We start from the raw sequence: 25,044 nt of genomic DNA, 5'->3' as shown, positions 1-25,044 counted from the left end.
AACCAGTTTAAAGTAGGCTTGTGTTTCTTTAGATTTGCAGTACTTAACTGAGAAAGCTAAATAAAGTCCCGCCTAGACTTCTCTGCTCTGATGGCATTTACTGTGTGGTTTTGTTTGGATCCCTTCTCTTCTGTGAGGTTTCCTGTTTCAGAGCTGGAGAGCTCTTAATGCATTTTAATTCCCGAGAGCTGCCAAGGTTCTATTACCAAGTTCTGTTACCAAGCTGGGTTTGAGGGGAAGACATTTCTCTGCTCTAACTTCATACAGGGACTTTTGCGGCTGGAACAACTAACTATGACCTCTTTAATTTTTTAAATGCTAAAGCATTTAAAGGTATTTTAACACTACTTTCACATATTCTGGTATGTATCCATAAGTAACATGCAAATAAAACAGTTCCATGATAAGATGTAGAGCGAGGACACAGACTCCTGCACTTTTCCCTAGCTGTTACTATTTCACACTCATCAGGTATCCCTGGTAAGAGAAAGCATGATTACATTGAGATAAGCAATTGTTATTCCCCTGCCAGCCCCCCAATCTGTAATCTGCACTCAGAGAAGTGGCAGCATCAGAATGCACTTAGAGCAGGTATGTACGTGATAATTACAAGGAAGGAAAGCTGAGCGCCTTTTCAAAAAGACCTGAGGTTTCTCCTCAAGTTCAAAGAGGGAAAATGTTGTTTTTTTCTCCAAATTTATCCACTTATTATTTTTTTCCCCTCCTCAATGTGGATACAGGGAAACCAGTCTCACCTGCGTGAACTGTGGAACTGTGTATCCACCAGTAAATATGCCAAGGACTGTCCTCTGGCACAGAGGCAAGCCAGCAAAGAGCAGTTTGCAGCCACCTTATTAACCTCTCAGCCTCCAGAATAAAGCTGGCAACATGCTGACTGCCTACCAGAAGTTTCCTGGCACCAATGTCTCTAGTAACACAGCTGTAGCGTGGCTGGATTAACATTAAGCTTCTAACTTACTTATTTGGGTGCACTTTTAGTCATGAGATTCATTCAGCTTTCCTTAATAGTTATTTTAGGCTGAGAATAAAATCTCCAAATGAGTTCTTGTCCCTCTGTGGTAGCAAGGCACCAAGTCAAAGTTTTATCATGACTGAAGATGAGTGAGGAGCATCCGCCTTAATCATCCCTCAAAACATGGAGTTAATAGTATTTTTCCCTTTCCCTGTCTCATGTATGCATAAGAAAGTGTAGTAATAAGACAATACCTTGCATAATCTTTGTGAAGTATCCCTGAAGAGTAAAGGAGACCTCAAGATAGTCAGGGCTGCATAGGATTAAAGCATATGTAACTAAAAGTGGAGCTGGATCTGCAAAATGAGCATGAACTGCAACAGTGGACCAACAGGAGCTGCTTTAGAGCTGCACGGGGGTTTGCAGAATTGATGTTTGAATATTTTTCCTCCATTTTATTATAAATCAGTACATTCAAGATTATACTGGGGGGTTTCATATAGCTCCTTTATGTTTTCCACATGCTCTTAAGATTAGTTCAAGCTACAGATTATTAGCATTAAAGAGCCCAGCAATGCCAATTGATAGAGCAAATACTCAGCTACAAAACATCTTTTTTCTCTGCACAGTCACTATCATTTTTGCCAGTGAATAAGAGCCTGAATGCTCTTGTAAAAAGCCATCCAGCATGTGGCTTGTTGCTCACGCAGCTGTCACCACTGCTGAAACACATCCACCTCCTCACTGCACTCACAGCCTGTTTGGTATCCACAAACACTCCGCAAGCATCAATGGATGCCAGTAGGTGCTCTTATCCACATGGAGGAATTATATGACACACCTTTGCTTCATCTGCTCCCATGTCAGACACCATTCTGCCGGACTGCCCCTCTGCTGCCATCTATTGCACAGCTGCAACATGTACAGGAATATCGGTGGGGAGGCTCAAAAAGCAAAAAACACTTAAAAAATTACTGCAGTGTGAGCTACTAGAAGATAGTGTACATCGAGTTTGTGAGAATACTCATGCTTTCCTAATCAAATACATACCAGGAGCAATTAGGCACACTTAGACCCATCTATCAGTATGGAGAGTCCTTTGTGAACTGTATTTTCACGGCTTTCTCCACACATCTTGAACAACTCTTGCTTTCTGATTCAGATGTGTATCCATGCATACATATGTACTTCTACTGAACACCCCAAATCCACAGCAAGGTGTTATTTCCTGGTAACGTTATGCCTTGTAACTTACTGCAACTGAATGACCAGCTGAATTCTGCAAATAATTTACTATTCTTGACGTAGGTTTTACTTTAATGTACTACGGCCACTAAAGGGTTTGGGATAGTACACATAAATATACTAGGGGGTAAAATTTACCTATAGATTCAACTCAAAGGATAGATAACCTTTCCTCATTAGCTGTAAAGAGATGACAAACCAAAGTCCTCCCTGGCTTAGAGACCCCAGAGTGGTTTTATTTTCTCTTTTTAAAATACAAACCTAAACACACACAAGTTCTTGCATCATTCCTGAGGAGCACATTTGCACCACACCAATTGTTTCGTTTGTTAAGATCAACTGAGGTGAAAGGCACTCACAGAACAAACAGTCAGACGCTCAGCTTATCTTGGGCAAACACACTGCCACACAGGAGAACAAACTGTGTACGTTTGCAGGGTGGGCAAAGTGGACATATTATGAAAAAGGAAAAAATCCAACAAAATATTATGCAAGAATCTTTGTCCTTGTGTACCCTCTAGTGGCTATACAAGGTTACTCTGTCTTTACAGTAACCAGCAGGCAGTTTCTTCACCAGGAGGGAGGGAGGTCTATTACATCAACAAAGATCCAGGAGATCAAGGTTCTGAACAGTGGAAGTTATTATTTGAAGAGTTTAAGTTTGCAAGCAATTCTGCCTTGTTAACTGAATGCAATAGATTGCTATCTCAGTTTTCCATAAAAGTGATAATTTTCCTATCAAATACTACACATTTAGGGAATACATCCCATGTTTGGCTGCACAGAAATTGCAGCAGGTCAGTAGATGAACTGAGCACTGGTTCTTCAGAAGTTCTAGAAAGATGGAATCAATTTGATACATTGGTTCCAGTGGCACATACAAGACACACAGAGGTTGCATGAGACAACAAGAGATGACTCAGGGCTATTCTGTAAAGCATTCTTTAAACTGCAAGAGACTGTTGTGTTTGAATTGCAGAAGTGGATTGTAACAGGGACCAAGACTGCCATCCAGCGTAACAGCATGCAAGCAGACAACTAACATTTACTTTAATACAGCTTAAACAAGCATAAGTGATAGTACTACAGACAGACAAATTTAAAACAAATGAATCCCCTCATCTGCACTGTCCAAAACAAACAACAAAAATACTAAAGCCCACACGAACCACCACACCTCCCCTAACCCTCCAATAAATAAAACCACCACACATTCCTAACCCTCCAATAAATAAAAGCTTAGCACTCTAGTCAAAGTACCAAGTCCACTCAAGGATGAAAAATAAAACAAAAAATCCTCATTACAATACGTAGTACTAGGACATAACCCAAACTATGTTTGGCTGATTGAACACGCTACCAGCGAAGCAGGAAAATAAGTATGCCAAAAGGGGCATAGACAGAGTAGATTAAGCACCTCATATCACGCAACCACTTTTGCTAGTGGTTAAACAGTGCCAGAAGTAAAACAGTCCAGCAATCACTCAACTGTTCAGCCTTCTACTTAGTAATACCCAGCTTCTCAGGAGGAAGTATTTCTGTGGCATATCAATAAGGTACAATCATGTAAATAAGGTACATGCACTCCCGATGTGAAGGCAGCAGAGGTTGAATATCTGTGTACCAACTTTCAGAAAAATTCAAAACATCTTGAAATTAAATCTGAGATAGCATGTGCTCCAGACAAAGACTTCAAAAAGTACAGAATACATACAACAGTTGTACATGTCCAAAGCAAACTGAATCCCAGGATGTGTGCAACTCACATTGCTTTTAATAAAAAGGAACTCTTTTGTTCCATACAGCATACACAGACAGCACTGCCCAGTCCTCGAGACAATTATGAAGGAGCTTCCCTTCATATATGGTAACTGGGAGCTCAGCAGCAGAAGAGCTGGCTCTATTCTAGAGATAGCAGATGAGGAGTTTTCTTTTGGACTCAAAATGAACATAAGTGAAAAGCAATGCAATTGGACAGCCTCAGTAGCTCTTCCTTCATGCTATTCAACTGCATCACTTTTTATAAGCAGAAATCCCCAAATGCTTTCTTCTGTGTGTTGGGTTCCAGAAAGTTAGTCCATCCATTCTGAAGATCACACCTAAGCAATTCTATTGCTTGTGATTCATCCCCATGCCTGTGTTTTGCAATAATGTAGTACGAGCTTGCCATCACTTCCAAAACACTGCAAGAAAATGAAAACAAAAGCTGTTACATTATTCATAGACTAGCATATGCACAAAGCAAAAAGAAACCATCTTGGTAAATGTATCACGGGATAAAGCAACTCATTACAAAGTTCTCCATCATCACTGGAGGCATGACATACTGCATGGGAAGGACTGCTTTTCCAAAGATTGTACTGTCTCTTTAAATCTAATTAATACAGTTTTACAAACATCAACCGTGTTACACTAAATTCAAGATATTACCAGCATCACTAGGAGCAATAATATAGTTCAAGGGGCAGAAGTATATAACAACTCTGTTCAGCATGTTTGGAAAGAGTATTTTAAAACAAAAGTCACCTCATAGAGGGTCCCAACTTCCTGGTCTGGAGATGGAGCGAAAGACTGGTTTACATATATAAACTGTAACAAAAGAGAACAGTTGAAGAAACATTTCTCCTAATTTCTAACCTAAATGTCCCCTTTTCAATTAGAACAGTTCCCCCTTCTATCATTACTGAATTGCGTAATGAGTGTAACTTTAATTTTGTATTTCAAATGAAAGCACAGAATCACAGAATGACCCTGGTTGGAAGGGACCTCAAGGATCATGTAGTTCCAACCCCCTGCCTGGCAGGGCCACCAAACATACACCTTTACTAGATCAAGTTGCCCAGGGCCCCGTCCAACCTGGTCTTGAACACCTCCAAGGACGGGGCATCCAAAACCTTCCCTGCGCCTGTTCCAGGGCCTCACCACTCTCCTAGTGAAGAACTTCCCCCTAACATCCAACCTAAATCTTCCCTCTTTTAACTTAAAACCATTTCCCAAAAAATCTGGGATATCTGAGATATCTCCGTTTAGAAAAGCATACAGATGTTAGAATCACCAGGGCAAAGGCTCCGTACCAGCTGCTCGGAGGCCATCAGCTTCAGGAACTTCTTGATGAAGTCACACAGGCCCTGGATGGTTCGTGTGCGCTCCACGGCCCATTTCTTCGTCTTCATGATGGGGGTGTCCCCCACAGCCTTCAGCAGGACGTCAACTGGGGACAGAACACCCACTAATGGCGGCCGCAGCTCTCACCCATCACCGCTCCGTCCCGCCCCTCTCCCATCCCACCGCCCCATTACTTTTCTTTTTGGCGTCCCCAGCCGGCTCCTCGCTGCCCGGCGATCCAGCAGGGGAGGCGGCCGGCTCTCCAGCTCCCAGCACCGCTCCGCTCTCTGAGCTCCTTTCCGAGCTCTCCTCCCCGGCCCCGCTCCGTCCCTCGCTCTGCGGCGAGACCGGCCCCTGCTCGGCCGCTTCCTCCTCCATGCCGCCTCCTCCCCATCAGCGGAAACGACGTGACGCTCTCAGCGTTGTTCCGACCCTGGTAGGACGCCGCCTCCCGTCACTTGACACAGCTCCGGGCTGCGGCTCCACCATGATTAAAGCCATCCTCATCTTCAACAACCACGGCAAGCCGCGGCTCTCCAAGTTCTACCAGCGCTATGTATGGGTGGGCAGGGTTGGGGAGGGCACGGGGAGGAGGGTCGCAGCCCCAGAGCTGTGTGGGGAGGGCCGGTCCCCGGGCCTGTCCCCGGGCTGGTTTGTGGGCTTTCAGGCCGTTCTGCCCCGTTGTTGTCCTTATTATCCCTGTGTGATACTAAGGATGCAATAAAGCCTCGCTCAGAGGCGATCCGCGCTCTCAGATCTGTAGGGATTCACAGCCCTAGGCCCTGCAGCTCCATTAGGCCGGGAGCTTTTAAAATGATGCTTTAATCACAGAATTATCAAGGTTGGAAAAGACCTAGACAGGCCAAGCCCTGCTTGGATTGACCTTGGATGCTGAAATCCAAGAAAACAGCGGGTGCTTCCCAGATTTGTGTATGCAGATAGTTCTTTTTTAGCAGCACCCTTGTTTGTATCTGTGACCAGTGCAATTTTGGCCATCACAAAACCCTTATTTGCTATTACTGGAAGGAATGCTTCTTACTTTGCATGTCTTCAGGGTTAAAATGATGGCTGTGGCTCTTCAGGCTTGCGATTAAAGGCCTATAACCAATAACAGTTCATTACAGTGGGTGACTGAATTGAACCCCTCTTCTCAGAGAGTCAGTACTTAGAAGTCCTGTTGTATGTCTGTACACCATTTTTATCTTTCTCAGCTATCCTGGATCACCAAGCCACCATCTCTCATGACTGTGATACTATGATCTCTCATTTACCATTCCCCATTGTAAAGTTCAGATGTTGATGAGCATTACCCTTGTGTGCGTATCCATGTATTTCTGGGTAATCTTGCAGAACTTACTGAAGAAGTCTCACTCCCTTCCCCAACCAATCAGTGTAGATGTAAGAGTTAATTAAAAGAGTATTAATGAAATACTTTCAAAGGGTGTCTGTAGCTGTTCAGCTTACAATGGAGATAGGAAATCTCCTGGATACTTTAGTGTACATCCTTTTTATTGAAGAAACTAATTTGAAATGTTGGTATCTGGAGAATTTTCTTAAAAACGGGCAGATTTTTTCACAATTATTTATTTCATGGTAATATACTCTTCTATAACTTGTATAAATGTTTTTCTTTCTTTTTTTTTTTTTTTTTTTCTGACCACAGATGTTGAAATGACATAAAAACAGCATAGAGCTTATTGCTTGGCACATTTAAGGCATCAGGAGTGGATAGTTACAGGATTCTCCTATGCTCTATGTTCTATTTATCTGCTGTGAGTGCTGTGCATTGTTGTTTAATGATTTTGCTTGATGGCAAAATACATTTTCTTTTGTAGAGTGAAGATACACAACAACAGATTATCAGAGAAACCTTCCACTTAGTATCCAAACGTGATGAAAACGTCTGTAATTTTCTAGAAGGAGGCTTGTAAGTATCAGATTATATATAAACAAACACAAAAATATTAATCTTAGCAAAATAAGCTCACACGAGAAAAAAGTTTTGCAATTTATATAAAAAACAGTAAATGTTATATACTTGCAAATATTTCTGTTGATAGTATCATACTTGCTCTTACAGTTGTACTGTAAATGCCACATGGCTTGAGATACTTAACACACTAGTGATTGCATTATGTTGATACCAGGTGTATTTTTTACTAGTTGGAATATACATGTCTATTTATTCATAGATGTATATGGACGTGTGTCAAAATTACGTAGGAAATAAAGCCTATTTTTTTCTAGTGAAACAGATACTGGTGTGTTAATGTTACTTTATGCAGAGTCACAGTCACCTACTTGTACTGTGCCAGCTGTGATTTCTTTGCATTATATATTTCTTCTAATCTTGCTGTGGTCTTGAGAAAGTCTTGAGAAAGAAGTCATTCTTCAACACGTGTTCTGTTAAGCTATAAAGCACTTTTATGTCTGTACAGTGCCTGCTAGCGTGTAATGGAAGTTCATTTTGGATGAACCTGCACCATCAGTTTGAATTGATTGTAATATGATGGCGTGTGTATCAACATAATAATTATCCATACGGATAACAATAACTATGTTTATGTGGAAAATGTAACTTGGATGTTGCTTTGTTTTCTTCTATTGTAATTGTATTACAGAATTGGTGTTTGATTTTTGAATAGCTGTAGCCAGTCATTAACAGTAAGCATCCTTTAACAGAATTAACTGGGGTTTTGCTCAGCATATTCTTAGAGACTGACTAAGTTCTGTGTTTTCTTTCCCATTTAGATTAATAGGTGGATCTGATAACAAACTAATTTACCGACACTATGCCACCTTGTATTTTGTGTTTTGCGTGGATTCTTCAGAAAGTGAGCTTGGCATTTTAGACCTGATACAAGTAAGTTTGTTTACTTTTAAAAAAAATCATTATTATTTTTTAAAGTAATTGGATTTGTAAGTAGTTTGAAACTTCAATACTTAGCGTTGTCTTTCTATATAATATTTGTAATGAAGGAGACTTTCATACTGTGAAGTACTGTTTTTTATAGATGCTTATTTTGTATTTACTCATAGAAACATTCTGAGTTATGTGAGTTACTGAGTGCCCAAAGTGGCCTTATGCACTTTTAGCTGCTTGTCTGCTGATTGCTTAGTGTGACTTCTGAAATATTTATGAACTGAGGAAAGAAGCATGTTAATGTTTCATGTGACTTAGGAATGTTTTTCTGATAAAGAGCTTATTTATGAGGTTCACCTGTTGAATCAGATAATAAGGACAGGAAAGACTATATAAGCCAGTCAGTCTGACTTGCTATGTTTTGCAGGGCCATTATGCAGATTCAACTAGCATTTTATTTCTTATGATATACTAAAAGTGACGGATCAGTAGCTTCCAATCATTTCCAGTTAAATTGTGCAACCTGATTTTACTTCAAGGTGCTGAAGCAAGTTTCTCCAGCTCTGTACTAGATATATATGTAGTGCCCACAAACTCTCTGAAGTGAGAGTTTAAATAGTGCATAAACTTTAAACTGTGTTACTTCTTATGCCACAAGTTCTAGGATGGATTTCCATCACTTGATTTATATATTTCACATTTTTTCCATAAAGATCCAGTGCTATATTACATGCTAGTGTAAATACTTCAATAAAGTAAAAACAACATAAATAATATTTCTTTTTATAGCAATAGTTAATTTTTTTTTCCTGAGCATTATGATTTTCTTTTTAACTACAGTCTCACCACAGTACCTGCAGCTGTTCAGTGATCCTATTTCTCTAGATCATTGTAATTCAGCCAACTGATTGTAGTAGAAAGTATACACATATTAATTTAACGTTATTAATTTCCATTCTGGCTTACGGTCCATTTAATCCTCTTCGCAATAGCCATCAGAGTTAAATGGAGTTTAATCTGGAAAAGCACCCTCAAAAAATTTATTATTACATCTCAAGCCCATGTGCAGTGCAGACCGGCAGTATATACACACACACACACCTGCATCTACTCAAGTAAATTAGCATTGTTTTTGCGTTCAGAAGTGCTGAAACATTTTCATGTGTCTTTGCTTACTGCAGTTCAGAGACAGTACAGATAACAGTAAGACAGCTTAAACAACCTCAGCTTCATCAGCCTTTCTTTAGAGGGACTCCACTTCTGTAATCATCCTCATGGCCCTTCTCTGGGCCACATAGAAGATCCACAAGGATGGCCATGTTGGGCCTGCTCAACAACTGTATGTCTTTCTTTTCCTTGGAGTCGCAAGACTGGGCCTCAGAAGGGCAGAGCAGAAGGGAACAGTCACCACCCTCACCCTGCTGGCCTCCCTTATTCTGATGCAGCCCAGGTAGTTGCCCTTCCAAGCACAAGCACACACAGCTGGCTCATGTTTGGCTTTTTGTCCAGCAGAACCATCAAGTCCTTTGTAGGGCTGCTCTCAGTGAATTCTCCCAGTCTGACCCAATTGCAACACTTAGCACTTGGTGTTCTTAAATCTCATTTTAGGTTCATGTGGGCCCAGTTTTCAAACTTTGTGTGACATCCCTTCCTTTTATTGTATGAACTACTCCACTCAGCTTGATGTTATCAGCGAACTTGAGGAAGGTGCACCCGATACCACTGTCTGTGTTGTTGATTAAGGTGCTGAAGAGCAAAACTGGTTGCAAAATGGACAGCTGGGGGACATCAGGACATCACTCATCATTGACCTCCACCTGTACAAAGAGCTGTTTACCACAACCCTCTGGCTGCAGCCATTTAAGCAATTCTTTATTCACTGAATAGTCCAGCCTTTAAATCCTTATCCTCAATTTAGAAATGAGTGTGGTTTGAGACTGTGTCAGAGGCCTTGAGTAAGTCCACATAGACAACATCTCTTGTCCTTCCCTTGTTTGTAAATGCCATCATTCCATCTTAGTGGCCACCAGATTGGTCAGATGCAGTTTCCCCATGGTGAAGTCAAGGCAGATCACTTCCTTGGATCACCTCCTCATCTTGCATGTGCTTCAGGAAGATCTGCTCTATGGTCTTCCCAGGTGCAAAGGTGAGGCTCACTGCCTGTGGTTCCTCAGATGTTTCTTCCTTAAAAATGGGACTGATCTTTCCTGTTTTCCAGTCACTGCAGACTGTGCCTGACTGCCATTACTTTTCAGATATGACAACAGCTTGGCAACAACATCAGCCAGTACCTTTAGGACCCTGTAATGCATTTCAGTCTCTTAAGGTACCCTGAAACTTGCTCTTTTCTTACATTTGGAACTGTTTTACTCCCCCAGCTGCTGTGTAAAGGTTGAGGGACGTTAGAGACACAGGAAGCCTGAATGACAGTGAAGACTAAGGCAAGGAACGTGCTGAGAACCTTGTCCGTGTCTGTTGAAGCCAGTTGTTGCTTCTCATTTATGAGGGATACATTCTTCATGGCTTTTCTGTTTTGACCAATGAATCTGTAGACTCTCATCTTACTATTTTTCACATCCCTTGCTAGGGCCAGTTCTGTCTGTGCCTTGGTTATTCTGGGCCCATCTCTATGTGTCCATACAGAATCCCTGTGTTTTTCCCAGGCCATGCATCTCTGCTTCCACTGCTTGCATGTTCCCTTCTTTTCCCTCAGTTTGACCAGCAGGTCCTTGTTGAACCATTCCAGTTTCCTGCCTCCTCTGCTTGATTTCTTATGCAGGGGATGCAGAACTCTTGTGTTCTCAGAAGAGTGTTCTCAAAGTTTTACCAGCTCTTATCTGCTACTTTGTCCCTAAACCCAGCTTCCCAGGGGATCCTATCCTATAATTCCATAAAGAGCCAGAAGTTCAGGCTACTGACTCTTTTTGCCCAGACCATACTTCTCAAGATTGTGAATTCGATATGATTGCTGCAGCCCAGACTGCTTACCTGTCCTACCTGTTTAGTGAGCATCTCTGCATCAGTGAGCACCAAGCTCAGCAGTGCTTTACTTCCTTTTGATCTAATACTCGTGTCAGGAAGTTCTCCTCAAAGGACTCTAGGAGTCACTTGTTTAAAGTTTTATGTTGTTTTCTGAGCTGATGTCTGAGTGGTTGAAATCACCCCATCAAGGTGATAGCCTCTGAGCTCAATACGTCTTCTAGCCATAGCAAGGAGGCCTCAACAACGGGCTCCCCTTGATCAGGCAGCCTATAGTAGACCCTGACCACCAGACACCCTGTGTCAGTTTGATCCCTAATTTTAACCCACAAGCTCTCAACCTGATCATGGTTGTTTTTTAGAGGTAACAGTCTGTTTATCACTTAATAGAGGGCAACTCCCCAACCCTTCCTGCCTGTCTCTTTTCAAAAGCACGTAGCTCCCAATTGTGGTGTTAGAATTCTGTGATTTGTCCCGCCATTTATCTTGAAGGCTAACTTTTGTTTTCACTAATCAACACTCTCTGGAGCAGCTATGGGTAGCTGTAATTTATATTTATTAAAGGAAAGATGGGACATCAGTTTATGTGTGGGGAAAATACAGTGTCTTCAGGTGCTTGAAGTGAAAACGTGAATGATGACTTAACTACATGTCATCCCTGGGGAAGAAGAAGAAACAGCCTTGTGTACAGTGGACTGGCTTTATTGTAGTACTGTTATGTTCTAAACCAGATGATCAGTAAACTTGTGATCGGGGTAGTATACTCAGTGAGGAAATAGAATTAGTTGGATGTTGAAGTATTTAGAAATAAGTGGGATCTTCTTGATATGGGTTGTGCTTATTGTTTTCACTTTATTTTTGCACTTTTTTTGTTGTTGTTGTTGATTATTTTAAGTTATCTAGCATCAAATGCATAAAATCAATTAGATATTTTAAATTTTCTGCCAACTTGCTTATATTCTGAGCATTGATCTATATTTTATTCCCCTTATTATTTGCCTGATTAAAAAATGCAGTTGTTCCAATGATCGTTGTTTTAATAAGCACAGGAGCCGCTTTGGTTCTGTTATCCTCCATAAATAAATTATATGTGTTATTTCAAAAGTGAAACTCAAGAGGGAGCTGGACAGTCACTGTGAGTCCGCTAGTACGCACTCAGTGATCTGCTCTGCATTTGACATTCCTTTCTGTTTCTGTTCCATTTATTTTCTGATGATGTCACAAGGTACATTTTTTGAACTGGTTTGTTTTTTTTTCTTTCCCTGGAACAACTGGTGTGTTTTCTCTTCTGATTATTTTGATCTACAAGACTGCAGTACATGAGATATTTACCAAACTACTTATTTTCTGGCAATGCTTACTATTGCATGCAATTCATTTGCATGCATTCTCAACTAAAGTTGTAGTGAAAGCAGCATGGCTCTTATTTTATCTACATCAGTTATTTCAACATGCCTTAAAAGAGGTTGAGAGATGTTAGTGTAAAAAAAATCTGGTTTCCACGTCGGTCAAAGCTATTAAATATTAATAATTCAACTGCAAGTTAAGAAATAATATTAAATTCATAATTTGACACACACACACAACAGGTTGAACTCCTGACAGAATCTACTGGAACTACTGAGTTTCTGTTATAGCTTGACTTCTGACCTTTTCTTTTCCTCCTTTTCAGGTATTCGTGGAAACACTAGACAAATGTTTCGAAAATGTCTGTGAGCTGGATTTAATTTTCCATGTAGACAAGGTACAGTGATGAGCTCCTGTAATATTTCCTACCAAGTAAAATGTTTGATTCACCTGCTACTCAGTATTAAAATATGCAGTGATTCTCCTTTCATTGTTAATAAAGTCTAGACAGGTTCCATCGAGAGGTTATTTTTAAAACTTGAAAGCTGTATGGAGCCTACTTTTCTAAGTTAAGATGTATGAAATATGAAGTGAAGGTGTGAAACTGAGTTACTTCATGTGGAAAAAATGATACCCAACTGACATTGACTGGTGCTTGCTGAACATTTATGAAGACCAAACAAATGTATGTCACTCCAAAAGTAATGTGAAACTAATGCATCAGGCTGGTGGTTTGATGGCAGTGGTTGCAATTCTTAGTCGGTTATCAAGGTTTTCAATAGAGTTTTTGATAACATCTTACTCTCACCGTACTTTGTCCTTCAAAATAGTTGTTCACAAATGTATATAGTGGCAAAAAGTGATGACTTGAGTAAGGTGTGATACTGAAGTGAAGGATATTTCCCTGTCTTACTAGAGGTCTTATAAAAGTTTGGTAAGGAGATGTGATCACATTTTAGAATGCAACTCTATACATTCCAATTTAAAATTCACAATATCTGTTCACTGATATTTGGCTGGCATGGAGGGTCTGTGCTTGCAGGTGGGGCTGAGCTGTGCCCTGATGGCACAGGGCTTGGGGGCCAGCTGCACTGGAGCTGTGCTGGGCTGCATGTGGCCCACAGACTGCAGGTTGGATGTGCCTGATTTAAGGATTTACTTCTGTCCTTGATCCACAGGGAAACTGCAAGAATATCTCAAGTAATAGCAGAATTATGCTTTGAAGTATTATATTGTACAGTGATTTTATCTCATAAAGGTAATTATGTGTAGCTTCAGAATTATAACAGGCTTGCAAAATTTTACATTATGTATTTGCTGAAGGGTTTTGGTAAAAAGCATGAGGAAACATGCATTAAAAAATAAATGAATCGTTATGTAAGGTGCAAATACAGACTGAATCAGAGGTTTGTGAACCAAAGCTCACATTCTAAAACCAGAGTTACAGGGAAGAGGAATTTTAGACTCACCAATTTCATTAACATCATTGATTAGCTCACTCATTCTTTCAGTCCTGACCATCCATCCCATTCCTAGATGCTGAAGTCTTCATGGACTTGTGGGTTATGGAACTGGGATTGTTTAGTCTGGAGAAGGCTCAAGGGAGGCCTTATTGTTCAGTTGTATTATCTCTGCTTCCAAGCCTAACCTTGGTATCCATGGGTGAACGTCATTATGTCTCTCATGTGTCACAGATAAAACTCAATATAATTTCTACATAACTGTTTCTGAGAAATCCGTTAATATTCTAGAGATTGCTTCTTAGCTTTATTACCAACACCACTAAGTAGAACTCTTGTTCTAATATCCTTGCGTAGAAAACATACTAAAAGGAAGATGAATGATTGAATGAATTGATAAGCGACGTGGTAAAGCTGTTGAGAAATGTGATAAAAGAACTACGAGCAAAGAGCATATTGCAGAAGTGAACAGCGTGTTATAAGCTTTGTGCCCAAATTGTTCCAAAGACTGTGCTAACATTAATTGTCTGATAGAATGTACATGCTCTTGGATGGATAAATTTAGACATAATCTGTCCAGCTGCATATAGAAGTTTTAAAGTTTTCTTATGGTCTTCTTTTTAGGTCCATAATATATTGGCTGAAATGGTGATGGGTGGAATGGTTCTGGAGACCAACATGAATGAAATTGTCACTCAGATTGATGCTCAGAATAAACTGGAAAAATCTGAGGTAAGAACGAAGCAGTGCTGTGTAGTGTCTAAACTAAAAATATGATTGTAGTAAATGCATGCTACATAATACTGCTTATTCTTCAAGCTGCTTGCTTATACTGAAAATTCACAATATGTCATTAAATGAGTATATTGTACTTTCCTTCTTATGCAGAAGTTGCTTAGAAAAGCTGCTGTTTAGACTTTTTGCTAGATACACATTTTAGATGTGTATCTAGGAGCAGAACATGTCATTGCTATTGGGATGCACCTGTAGTTCTCTGAGTTTCTCTTGCAGAAAGCATTTTATTTCCAGAGTATTTATTGTATTTAAATTGCTAATCATTACAGCAAATGAATTTATATGAAGAACTGAAGTGTGTAGATAACACATTCCTGTCTACTAGTATGCTTCTATCTGCTGACATAGATGGCAGTATATTTAATACACAAAAATACTGCAACACAAATGATAAATCAGAGTGAAACGGACTTAATAGAAATTATAAGCCAGTTGTAGGCACTTTTAATTAAATATGAATTCTGTCATGCTGGTAATTAAAACATTCGGTTGTTAGCTGAGTAGACTCCAGCAAGAAGATGAAATTCACTTACATGTACATGCTGGTCTGAGTGAGAGATGCTTGTGTAACTTGAGGGAATTGCTTTCCTCTTGACAAGTAGAAAAGAGGCACACTTGTGACAAGATGTAATTCCATGTTAAACTTTGCAGCTTGTAAATCTGGATATTAAAATGCTTGTCTTTAGTATTGTTGGATTTGTGTTTAGGAGAGAAATTTAGAATGAGAAGGGATTTTAGAATTATTTTAGCTATGTGACTAAATGCTACTCTTTTTAAACATTATCAGGCTTGTCATGTTAGCTAAAATATTAACAGTACATCTTAAGTAAGTCTGTGAATGATTCTTATTGCTCAAGTAGTTGTACAAAAGAACACATGATCTGATTTTCAGAGCTTAGTTTTCAAATTGGTAAGCAAAACTTCTTAAATTGAAGACTTTCTAAATCTGAGGTCAGCTGAATGGATTGAAGAATCACAGGTGGCATAAACGTGAAAACTGAATGACATTTGAGAGGAAGACACAGATAACTTTCTAGTTCTAGATTGAGTGCATCTTACAAACCAGAAGAGAACTTAATTTATCAGCTTTTTTTTGTTTGTTTCTTTTATTTTTTTTTGGTGGTACAATGTATACTGTTCTCCTAATTCTAGAATCTCACGTTGCATCATCTTGAGCCTTTTGATAGACTTAGTTGTCTGTTTTGCACAACTTCCAAACTATTTCCAAGATCAGAACAGCGCTGTAAGAAGCTGGAAAAAGCTGTGCATGATACGACATTGTGCCTGGCAATGTATGTTCAGAAAGGCTGCATTATGGATTTTGAAGATGTCCAACACTTTCATTTTAAAATCTGCAAATTTAGAATGAGGTGTTGCTTACTTGGAAGTATCACAAGTTATTGCTAAGTTTGAATAATTTCTGAATACATACATTTTTATTCTTTTGATGGAAGGCTAACGTGGTATCCCAAAAGCTGAACTTATTAAGCAGCTGGGTTTGACCATGTGTTAATGCACATGCAAGTTTCCACTAGAAGCATTTAATTAAAGTGTTTTTTCGTAATTTATTCTGTTACCAAACCAACTGGAGAGTAGTCTCTCACTAGGCACTGAAATACATCTGCAATATTTTCTTTTTCATATACCCACCAGTAAGTATTTCTTTCATTTAAGGTACTCGCAGAAAATTAGGCCATAGGAGATATAAAAACAGCACAAAACAAAACACAAAACCTAGAATTCATAGCATGTGTAAGGCACATAGCAACTTACTCTTTTACATTCAGCAATGAATTATAGAAGGCAAAGAAGCAGCAGTAATAAACGTAAACACTTAGTGACTGGAATAGAGTGGAATGTTTAACAGTCCTGCTCACCAGAAATGCTTTTTTTTTAGCTGAGTGACCGTTTCTTCTCAAATGTAACAGTTGCTGTAATGCTGTGATACTTCATAAATCCTGATAAATAGTTCCACAGATCATTAATCATTTGCTGCATGAATCTCCTCAGAAATTATCTGGTTGCTATTTCTTTCCTTTTGCCTTTTTGATCAAGATTGTAAATCTTTCAACATGTCTTTCCTGAATATATCTCTCCAATATAGCATCAAATTCAGCTTGTATAAATAAAAAGTGGTAATAATTCATTAATAATTCTTAATGCTTGTCACAAAGAAATCAAATCTAGTGGATCCTTTTAGTTCTATTTCTTCAAAAAGAAAAAATGTTTTTTTAAAAGTCAGATTTTTGTTTTGTTTTGTTTCTTTTGGCCATAGTTCATAGGACTTCCTCCTATGCCACAGTACTCGCACATTAGTCTATTCAGCTTCTTTGACCTCAGTTGTGGTTCTTGCATCTGTACAATAGCTGTGTTAAGGTTGAATTGCCTTTACGTTTATAGCCTGAAGAGATGAACCCAGTACAACTGTGAGTGAGCTCCATTTACAGAAATACTCTAAATTTCATAGTGTACCCATCCAACTTTACATAATATACAAAATCCAGCCATTTGACATCAGATATTTGTTTAGTTTTATATTGGGTTTCAAAATGGTCTATCAATTGGAGTTTAGCAAAGCAGTTAAATTGCGTTTATTTAATTTACAAATATTTGTAAATATTATCAGCTCAAAGGATTTCTTAATCCTTTCAGCAGAGATGATTTGCTTAAATTACTGTGATGGAGTCCATAGCTTTGATTTCTGATTCAGTTCCTAACATTGCGAGGATGCGCTATGAAGGAAATTGTGTTTTTATGCTGAGAAATGTTGTCTTTCCTACATTTCCTTACATTAAAGTGTTAGTGTTTGTCTGTGAATGGGTTTCTGCTCAACTCTTCTAAAGCCAACCAATCATGGTAATTAAGGGAGGGAATTTTTGGGAGAGGGATCTTTGGGATTTTATCCAGTGCTTCTGGAAGTACTGTAGGTAAATCTGTGCTACCTTTTCTCTATTTGGAGTGTTCAACTATGTGTGATTTAGACATTTTAAGTTGGACCTCAGTTTTTTTCCGAACATCCTGATCTTTTCTGGCTCTTTCATTCTTCTCTCTTACAGACCTTTATCTTTCAGTCTCCCAGACAGGACAGGTAGACAAAGGTATTGCTGACTTTGAGAAAAAATGTACTTTTAACCAAAAGGGAAAGCAAAATGATGTCAAAGGCAATAAATTATGTAGGCCAGACTCAAAAATTATGTGTAAAATACCCATACTAGTCTATGTAGCCTACTTTTTGTGCTAGTTTCTTCTTGTAGTTCCCTCATCTTTTTATTGGCTATAGTGTATTTTACTAGCTTTCCATTGACATCATATTTTTCATTTTATTTCTCTTCCTGCATTTTAGAATTTAACTTTTCTTTCTATCATTGTTTAAGAAACAAGGAAACGTGAACTTGCATGCACTTTTAAGAAAGCTGTAGAACTAATCTGAATAGAAATTAAATGCAAGGACAGCAAAATGGAGCGTGATGATACAATCAAAATGCCTTTCTGATAGTAAAAATCTAAACTAGGAAAGAAAATTCTCCTCCAAGTAAAAGCAAACAACTTACCAGCTTACAGAGAGTTTTAGAGCTTAAGTTTTAGAGTAAATTTCAGATGAACAAAACTTAAACAGAAAACCAGCAAATCCAAGCAGGTTTTTTTTTAACATGTGAAATGAAATCATCAGTCTGATTTGCAAAGATGATGAAGAAATACCAAAATTGTTTTGTGAATCCTTAAGTTTGGCAAACATAAAATGAAGAAGGTGGTTGCCATGTTCAAAACTTCAGATGTACATTTGCTGCCCTTATCATCTGAATGGCCGGATTTTGCTTTAAGGTATCTCAATAGCCTTAGTCCCTGAATAGGGAAAGGAGGAGAAAAACATATGTTTGAATGTTAGTTTTGGTCATTGTCCCCCTTGTCATTTGCTGCTGGAAACATTTAGTTCAGCTCAATGGTTTGAATGTCAGTCAACATTAGTGGCACTATTTCAAAATTCATTTCCATTCATTCTAAGTATCTACGTGTTTGAACTTCAGGTAGTTTAACTATCTGGGACTCATGCAGACAAAGTTTATTTAATTTATAAATAGCTTTGCTCTTGGCTTTTTATGTGATCTTTCCAGGAAAAACTTTAAAACTTAGCAAATATAGTTCTATAGTTGCTTTTAGTTGCAGTAAGTTATAAAATGTTAGCCAAAGTATTTTTGGGTAGTGTGAAACTTTTAACCTAAATTTGGAGTATGTTACAGCGCATGAAAATCAAAGAAATTACCTTCCTCTGCCTCAAATGTCAACACTTGAAACATATAATGGCAGCAGTAGGGAGCTTGATTTCAGGTTTTGTTTAATTTCTTTATTTGTGTGTTCTGTGTTCTGCTCACCCATGTTCTGTTTTTATTTTTGGGTCTGGCACTGAAAAACAAACAAAAAAATAATCATTCCCATCCATTATTCTTTGTGATTCAAGTGCTTAAAATTTCTAAGAGTACGTCCTTAAGTCTTCTTATCTGTTTGGCCTCATTTTGATATACCTTCAGACTTCATTTTGTTTTTTCTCTAATTATGTTCATTTATTTAACCTCATAAGCAGAGGACATAATCATTCCTTTATATTATGCATTGCATCCTTTCATTCTTTCATAACCTTGCTGCTTTGAAATCATACTTGTTCCAGAAATAAGCACTAGTATGAAACACCAGCAGCAGAGAGGTCCTTGTACCTCCAGTGTACCTCAGAAAAGGATGGCTTATTTTGCAAAACTTCAGCCTGCATTATTTTGTTTTCCAGTAGGTCGTATCTTTCTATATGTTAATTTTAGTGATAGATAGCTCTGTTTGGGGTGAAGTCTGAATTGCTTTTTTTTGTTGTTTTTTTCATTTTCAATGTACATAAGAACTAAGTCTGTGACATACAGTGCTTTTTCCAGATGATATGAATTTGATTTTTTATATATTTTTTTAAGTGAAACAGTGTTTCTGGGTTTACTTTCACATAGTTCTATCAGTAGGGCCTGATGAGAAAAGGTGATGATAACAACAAAGAAAGTTAATACCCATAGTAATAAATAATGACCTAAGCAAATTAACGACAGTTAATATTTATCACTTGATAAGCTAGGACTGTCAGAACAAGATTTGTTACTGAATGTTTCTATTCCAATCTTAAAAACAGCATTGTTTTGCATTTATGCCATTGTTCTTTTGCTCTAAAAGTGCATAACCATGTTCACAAGCTTTTTGTTTTTTGCAGTAACTGAACCTAAAATAATAATACACAATATTTCAAGATTCACATACAGACTTTGATAAAAAGGGAAGTTGGGAATACAGAGCAGCTATGGCAAAAATCTGCTGTATTGGCTACTTGTAATATCAGATTTATGCAATTTGTCCTCTATTTCTGAAATTTCATTAACGTGTCTTCAGAAGTTTCATTCTCACTGGCTTAAGTCATTTGCTTGCTGTGACAGACAATCCATCATTCACTGCATGTTAAAAGCTTGCGTGTTTTGATTTTTTTGTTTAAAGCGAAATAGTTTTTCTTTGCACCTCACCAAGATACCTGCTGAATTGCTTCATGATAGAGGCAGTTGAAACTTGCCCAATGCAATGTTACAAAGGTGGCTCTTTTAATCAGGTACCTCTATAAAGCTGCTTAAAAACACACTGGGCTGAAAATATCTCCTGTAGAATCTTTGTGCTTGTGAAATATTCCACTTTCAGTAAAGGATAAGTAAATGAAAGGACTGCATAAATGCAGATGTCATCTTGTTTCAGATAATGCATTAATTATCCGGTTTTGAAGTTTAAGGACTTCTCATTAATTTTGTTATTTTTTGCAGATTTTTGCTCTCAGAAATACAGTGTGTTATCCTTTATAGAGTTGGTATGAATTTTGATAAACAGCATTCTGCTGTGCACACCGAACAACTTAATATAGACAGTAACAGGAGAAAAGACTGCAGTGGTTTGAAAACCTCCACTGAAGCACATGGCAGTGAAAGACAATCCTTTTGTTAGGGATCTTCGTAGATCCCCATCCAAAATGATGCTAATGAAATGTGGTTGCTGGAAGTCGTGGCTGTCTAAGGGGGAGGAAGGGCAGAGGTTGTGTCAATTGTGGTATTCTGAATAATTCTCAATTGTGTCTCCATTGTATCCTATGCCATTGGGGCGGGAGGCAGGGGCTGTAAGTCTGTGTAAGGAGGATAGCTGCAGGTAGGTAAAAATAATGACCAGCTATACTAAAACTTTTATTTGTTCATTAAGAATAATTAACTTTCATTAAATAAGAGTAAAGACTTTCCATCCTAGTCACCCAGAAGGCATCTCTCTCTCGGATTGCCAGCCATGCCTGTTTGTGTGGACCATGTCTGTAACTTAACGATATTTTTCTGATTTTCTCCTTGTTTCAGTTACAAACTGCATAATTCATTGCTTTCGTTACTACTTTATTATTATTTTCATCTGCTCTATGGAAAACAGTTTACATTGCCCCGTTTTTGTTTTTCCTCAGAGATGTTTTCTAATGCTGTTTCTTTAAGACATTGCAGATTAAAGGTGACAGATTTGGGAGACTTGCATTTCCTAATACTCCTAGTGTTAGGTCCATAGCTGCCCCTTCATGGAGGGATTGGAATGGAAACCTTTGAAGTGCAGGACCTGAATGCTTGGTGATACGAATGGAAACTGAGGAAAAAGAGGCTTTAAAAATATTTCCTTGCACTTTTACAGGTTTAGTTAGCCATACAGCTTAGAATTGATCATTTGGATTGTGTGAGGGAACAACGTGAGAGCAAACTATTTGGTTATACTAAGAGTTGTAAGGTTTCCTGAGCTTTCTCCTCTACCTCCACATCTTTTTCCCAACGTAGACACATCTGACTTGGGTTTGGCAGGCTGTGTATGCAGCAGATGACTCATGGCTTTTTGGTCTTTGTTCCCAGTACTGAGGATCCTCCTGTGGCTGACAGCTATGGATTTACAAGGCTCTGGCTTTTCCAGAAACTTTAAAATTGATTTTAGGTTGACCGTGGGTTTTGTTTTTGAAGGGAGGAGATAAGGTTCATATCTGCAGCAGAACTGTAGGTAGGATTTAAACTGGAAACCTTACATTAATTTGACCTTACATTCATTTCTTTATTAGGAGAGTAGTAAAAGGGATAAAGTATTTTTGTACAGCCTTTGGAGTTGTTATCCCAGCAGCGTATGAAGTGTCTGTCACCTTTCGTGTATCTGTGGAGGTGAGGTCAAGGAGTTAGAACTTACTCTGCAGTCTTACAATGAATTTCACTGGAGAACTAGAATCTGAAAAGGTTATACCTGAAAAGTTACCTATAAACATTCTTTAGTAATTGAAGATACAGATATAAAGCTTTGCCAGAAGTTTGCCTCCTTCTGAAGCACCGTATCTCTTCCTCAGAATTATTATGTGTCCAAGCGCACTGATTTCTTCAGTCTTTGACACTCTTAAGTAAAATCAAATTTAAAGAAAGACCATCAGTTTACATTTAGTCTGTCTTAACCAGTTCTTGGCATGTTGCTTTGCTTCTTGAAGGTTGCTTCTATTTTACACAGCCTGCAAGATGCCACAGTGTACAACTGTAGTGGTTCTGAAGGGCATTTTTGTGGTGGTTGTTGTCTTTTGTGAACATTTTTAAGCCTACTTGTACAGATCAAAAGTATATAAAAATAATTATCAATAATGAGTATATCAAATTCGTTAGCAATAATAAAAATAAAATCTGTATCACCTAAATGCAAAGTTTTTATCCTTTTCATTTCAGGCCAAGCCACCCTGAGTTACCTCATATTCGTATGCTTGTAGATAAGTAATTTGGTTCAACTGACATTGGGTAACTTGTTACTTTGAGGTTACATGTACTGAACCTTTAACTGTGGTCAGTGTGTCTTAGTATAGATGAGAAACAGATAGCACACTAAATATCTCAAGACTGTACCTTCAGTAGCCTACGCATTACACACAGTTGGATAAGCCTCCTGTTCCTCCCTGCATACTTTCCCATCAAGTTGACAATATATGTTCTACCATATAAAAAGGAATGTGTGAACTGTTTTCTCTTTCTGGATTAATATTTCCAAATAACCCATTTCATTCCAAACACAATTACCATGTGGTCTTTCTAATTGTGTAAAACCATGGAAATACTTGAGACGTTAGTTGTCTGTGTGTACTGCTATTGAGTGTTCTTGTATTCAGCTTTGCCTGACTTATGTTTTTCCTCACTTTGTACACAGGCTGGTTTAGCAGGAGCTCCAGCCCGGGCTGTTTCAGCTGTAAAGAATATGAATCTGCCAGAGATCCCAAGAAATATTAATATTGGTGACATCAGTATAAAAGTGCCAAACCTGCCCACTTTTAAATAACATGGCTACTCCAGGTAAAACCAAGGGAAGATGTAATAGAGGTTTACCACATTCTTGTTTACTAAATAAATGATATGTCTGACTTTTAGTATTTGAGTAAAACTCAAGGTACTGTATAAACGTTATTTGAAGAATCAGCGTGTGGGGTTCAACATTGCTTTTGTCTTGTTTGTGAAATTAAAAGAAATGGGTAGTTCCTGTGTGATTCCTGAATTACATTCCTATGCCCTTGCAAGGCATATCACTGTGTTTCGGCTGCGGCAGTATTTTGGGAAAGTATAACCTATAATGCTGAGTTTTTTGTATGTTCACTAAGGTCTATAATTAGTGCGTTGTTTAGCTACTTCTGTTGTTTGTCATGATTATTTAAGTGCAAGTATTGCATGAAAGCATAAAACTCTTGTTTAAATAAAATCATAGCAAACTGGACCTCTAAAAATACGTGCTTGTCTAAAATCTACTCTTTGCAATAAATCACTTTTATTTCCTATTCTTTGAGCCAGTTCACTGTACATAAACGCTGTTGTAGCAAACATTAATGCCATATTTCAGTCTTTGAAGGATTACAGTGGAGTATCATATTGAGTGCATTGGCTCTTCATGTTTCCAAGAAAATCTGTTCATTATCATTCTGAAGGAAATACTGCCTTTACTGAAGGTTTTCTGACTTCTGTTTACATATGAGTGTTGAGAATGTACTTACACAACCTGATAGAGTTCACCTGACTTTATTCTCAGAGGGGACCCAGGTGGATGTCTGCAGTTGGTTGTGTGTGTTGTGGGAAGTATGGAATGGGTTGAGATCAGTGGGCTGCTCAGAACTGAAAATGCCTGATGATATCTGCAGTTCTTAACATCAATAATCGAGTTATTTACTATTGTTATGACCTTGGCAAATCTTAAGTACTACCACTTTGGTGTAAGATGCTCAGCTCTTAAACTCTTCTGTGAATTAAAAAGGTAAATAAAGGTAGTGATTGATTTTTATAGTCATGCTCTTTAGCTCTGTGTGATGTACAGAAATGCTCAAATGAATAATAAAAATATCATTGGGATATTTAAGAGTTCCTGTAAAGTTTATTCTCCAAAAACACGTATGCAATTGTAAGCTTATCTCAAAATACAATATTATTGCATTAAGTACAGCATATTTCAGGACTGGTCTCCTAAGCCCTGAATTACTTCAGAATTGTGGATATTATGTAAGTGAAGCATTTCTTTGAGTTGGATGTCAGACATATCCTGTAGGATAATTTTGCAATAAAATCACGTTCTCAGCTTGATAATTTGTAACTGCCTGTTTCCCCTTATTCTGTTGCTGGATGCCACTGACAAGAGCATGGCCACATCCAATTGACACCCCCATTTGTAAGTGTTGATCAGATCCCCTTTCAGACTTCTCCATACTGAACAGCGCCAGGTTAGTCAGCCTTTCCTCACAACGGAGATGCTCCAGGCCTCTCGTCATCTTTGTGGCCCTCTGCTGGACTCTTTCTAGACCTTCCCCATCTTTCTTCAACCGAGGAGCCCAGAACTGGACACTCCAAATGTGGCCTCACCAGGGAAGAGTAGAGGATGAGAATCACCTCACCTGCTGGTCGTGTTCTTCTTAATGCACTCCTGGAAACAATTGGCCTTCTTGGCCACAAGGGTGCACTGCTGGCTCTTGATCATCCTGTTGTCCATCAGGATGCCTAGATCCTTCTCCACAGAGCATCTAACCTGTACTGATGTGTGATGTTATTCCTGTGTAGGATTTTACACTTGCTTTTGTTAAACCTCATCAGATTCGTTTCCACTCAGCCCTCCAGCCTATCCAGGTCGTGCTGAATGGTAGCACAGCCTTCTGGTATGTCAACCACTCTTCCCTGCTTTGTGCCATTAGAAAACTTGATGAGGAA

At 38.6% G+C, this 25,044-nt stretch overlaps 1 protein-coding gene across 2 annotated transcripts; it reads left to right on the top strand.

Annotated features, from left to right (window-relative positions):
* The first annotated feature begins 4,744 nt into the window (after nucleotides 1–4,744).
* AP3S1 (adaptor related protein complex 3 subunit sigma 1) lies at nucleotides 4,745–24,426 on the top strand. 2 transcript variants are annotated; one of them, XM_015849984.2, is made up of 9 exons: nucleotides 4,745–4,807; nucleotides 5,293–5,429; nucleotides 5,518–5,879; nucleotides 7,159–7,250; nucleotides 8,075–8,186; nucleotides 12,838–12,909; nucleotides 14,597–14,704; nucleotides 17,824–17,865; nucleotides 23,015–24,426. In XM_015849984.2, the coding sequence occupies exons 2-8, from the start codon at nucleotides 5,330–5,332 to the stop codon at nucleotides 17,857–17,859; spliced, it is 882 nt and encodes a 293-aa protein (XP_015705470.2). In that variant the 5' UTR covers nucleotides 4,745–4,807; nucleotides 5,293–5,329; the 3' UTR covers nucleotides 17,860–17,865; nucleotides 23,015–24,426. The 2 variants fall into 2 exon arrangements, with proteins under 2 accessions (XP_015705470.2, XP_015705469.2); XM_015849983.2 differs by lacking the exons at nucleotides 4,745–4,807; nucleotides 17,824–17,865.
* Nucleotides 24,427–25,044: the final 618 nt, after the last annotated feature.

This window comes from Coturnix japonica, chromosome Z, assembly GCF_001577835.2.
Source record: "Coturnix japonica isolate 7356 chromosome Z, Coturnix japonica 2.1, whole genome shotgun sequence".
Classification (NCBI taxonomy): Eukaryota; Metazoa; Chordata; class Aves; order Galliformes; family Phasianidae; genus Coturnix; species Coturnix japonica.
The sequence above is the reverse complement of the archived record's forward strand: the minus strand, read 5'-3'. Positions and strand labels throughout refer to the sequence as shown.

Excerpts from the sequence above, each read along its gene's own strand:
- AP3S1 (XM_015849983.2), top strand. The coding sequence starts at position 5,330 with ATGAAGTCACACAGGCCCTGGATGGTTCGTGTGCGCTCCACGGCCCAT. Across the intron at positions 5,430-5,517 it reads AGCCTTCAGCAGGACGTCAA|TTTTCTTTTTGGCGTCCCCA; the intron begins CTGGGGACAGAA and ends CCGCCCCATTAC. Across the intron at positions 8,187-12,837 it reads GCATTTTAGACCTGATACAA|GTATTCGTGGAAACACTAGA; the intron begins GTAAGTTTGTTT and ends CCTCCTTTTCAG.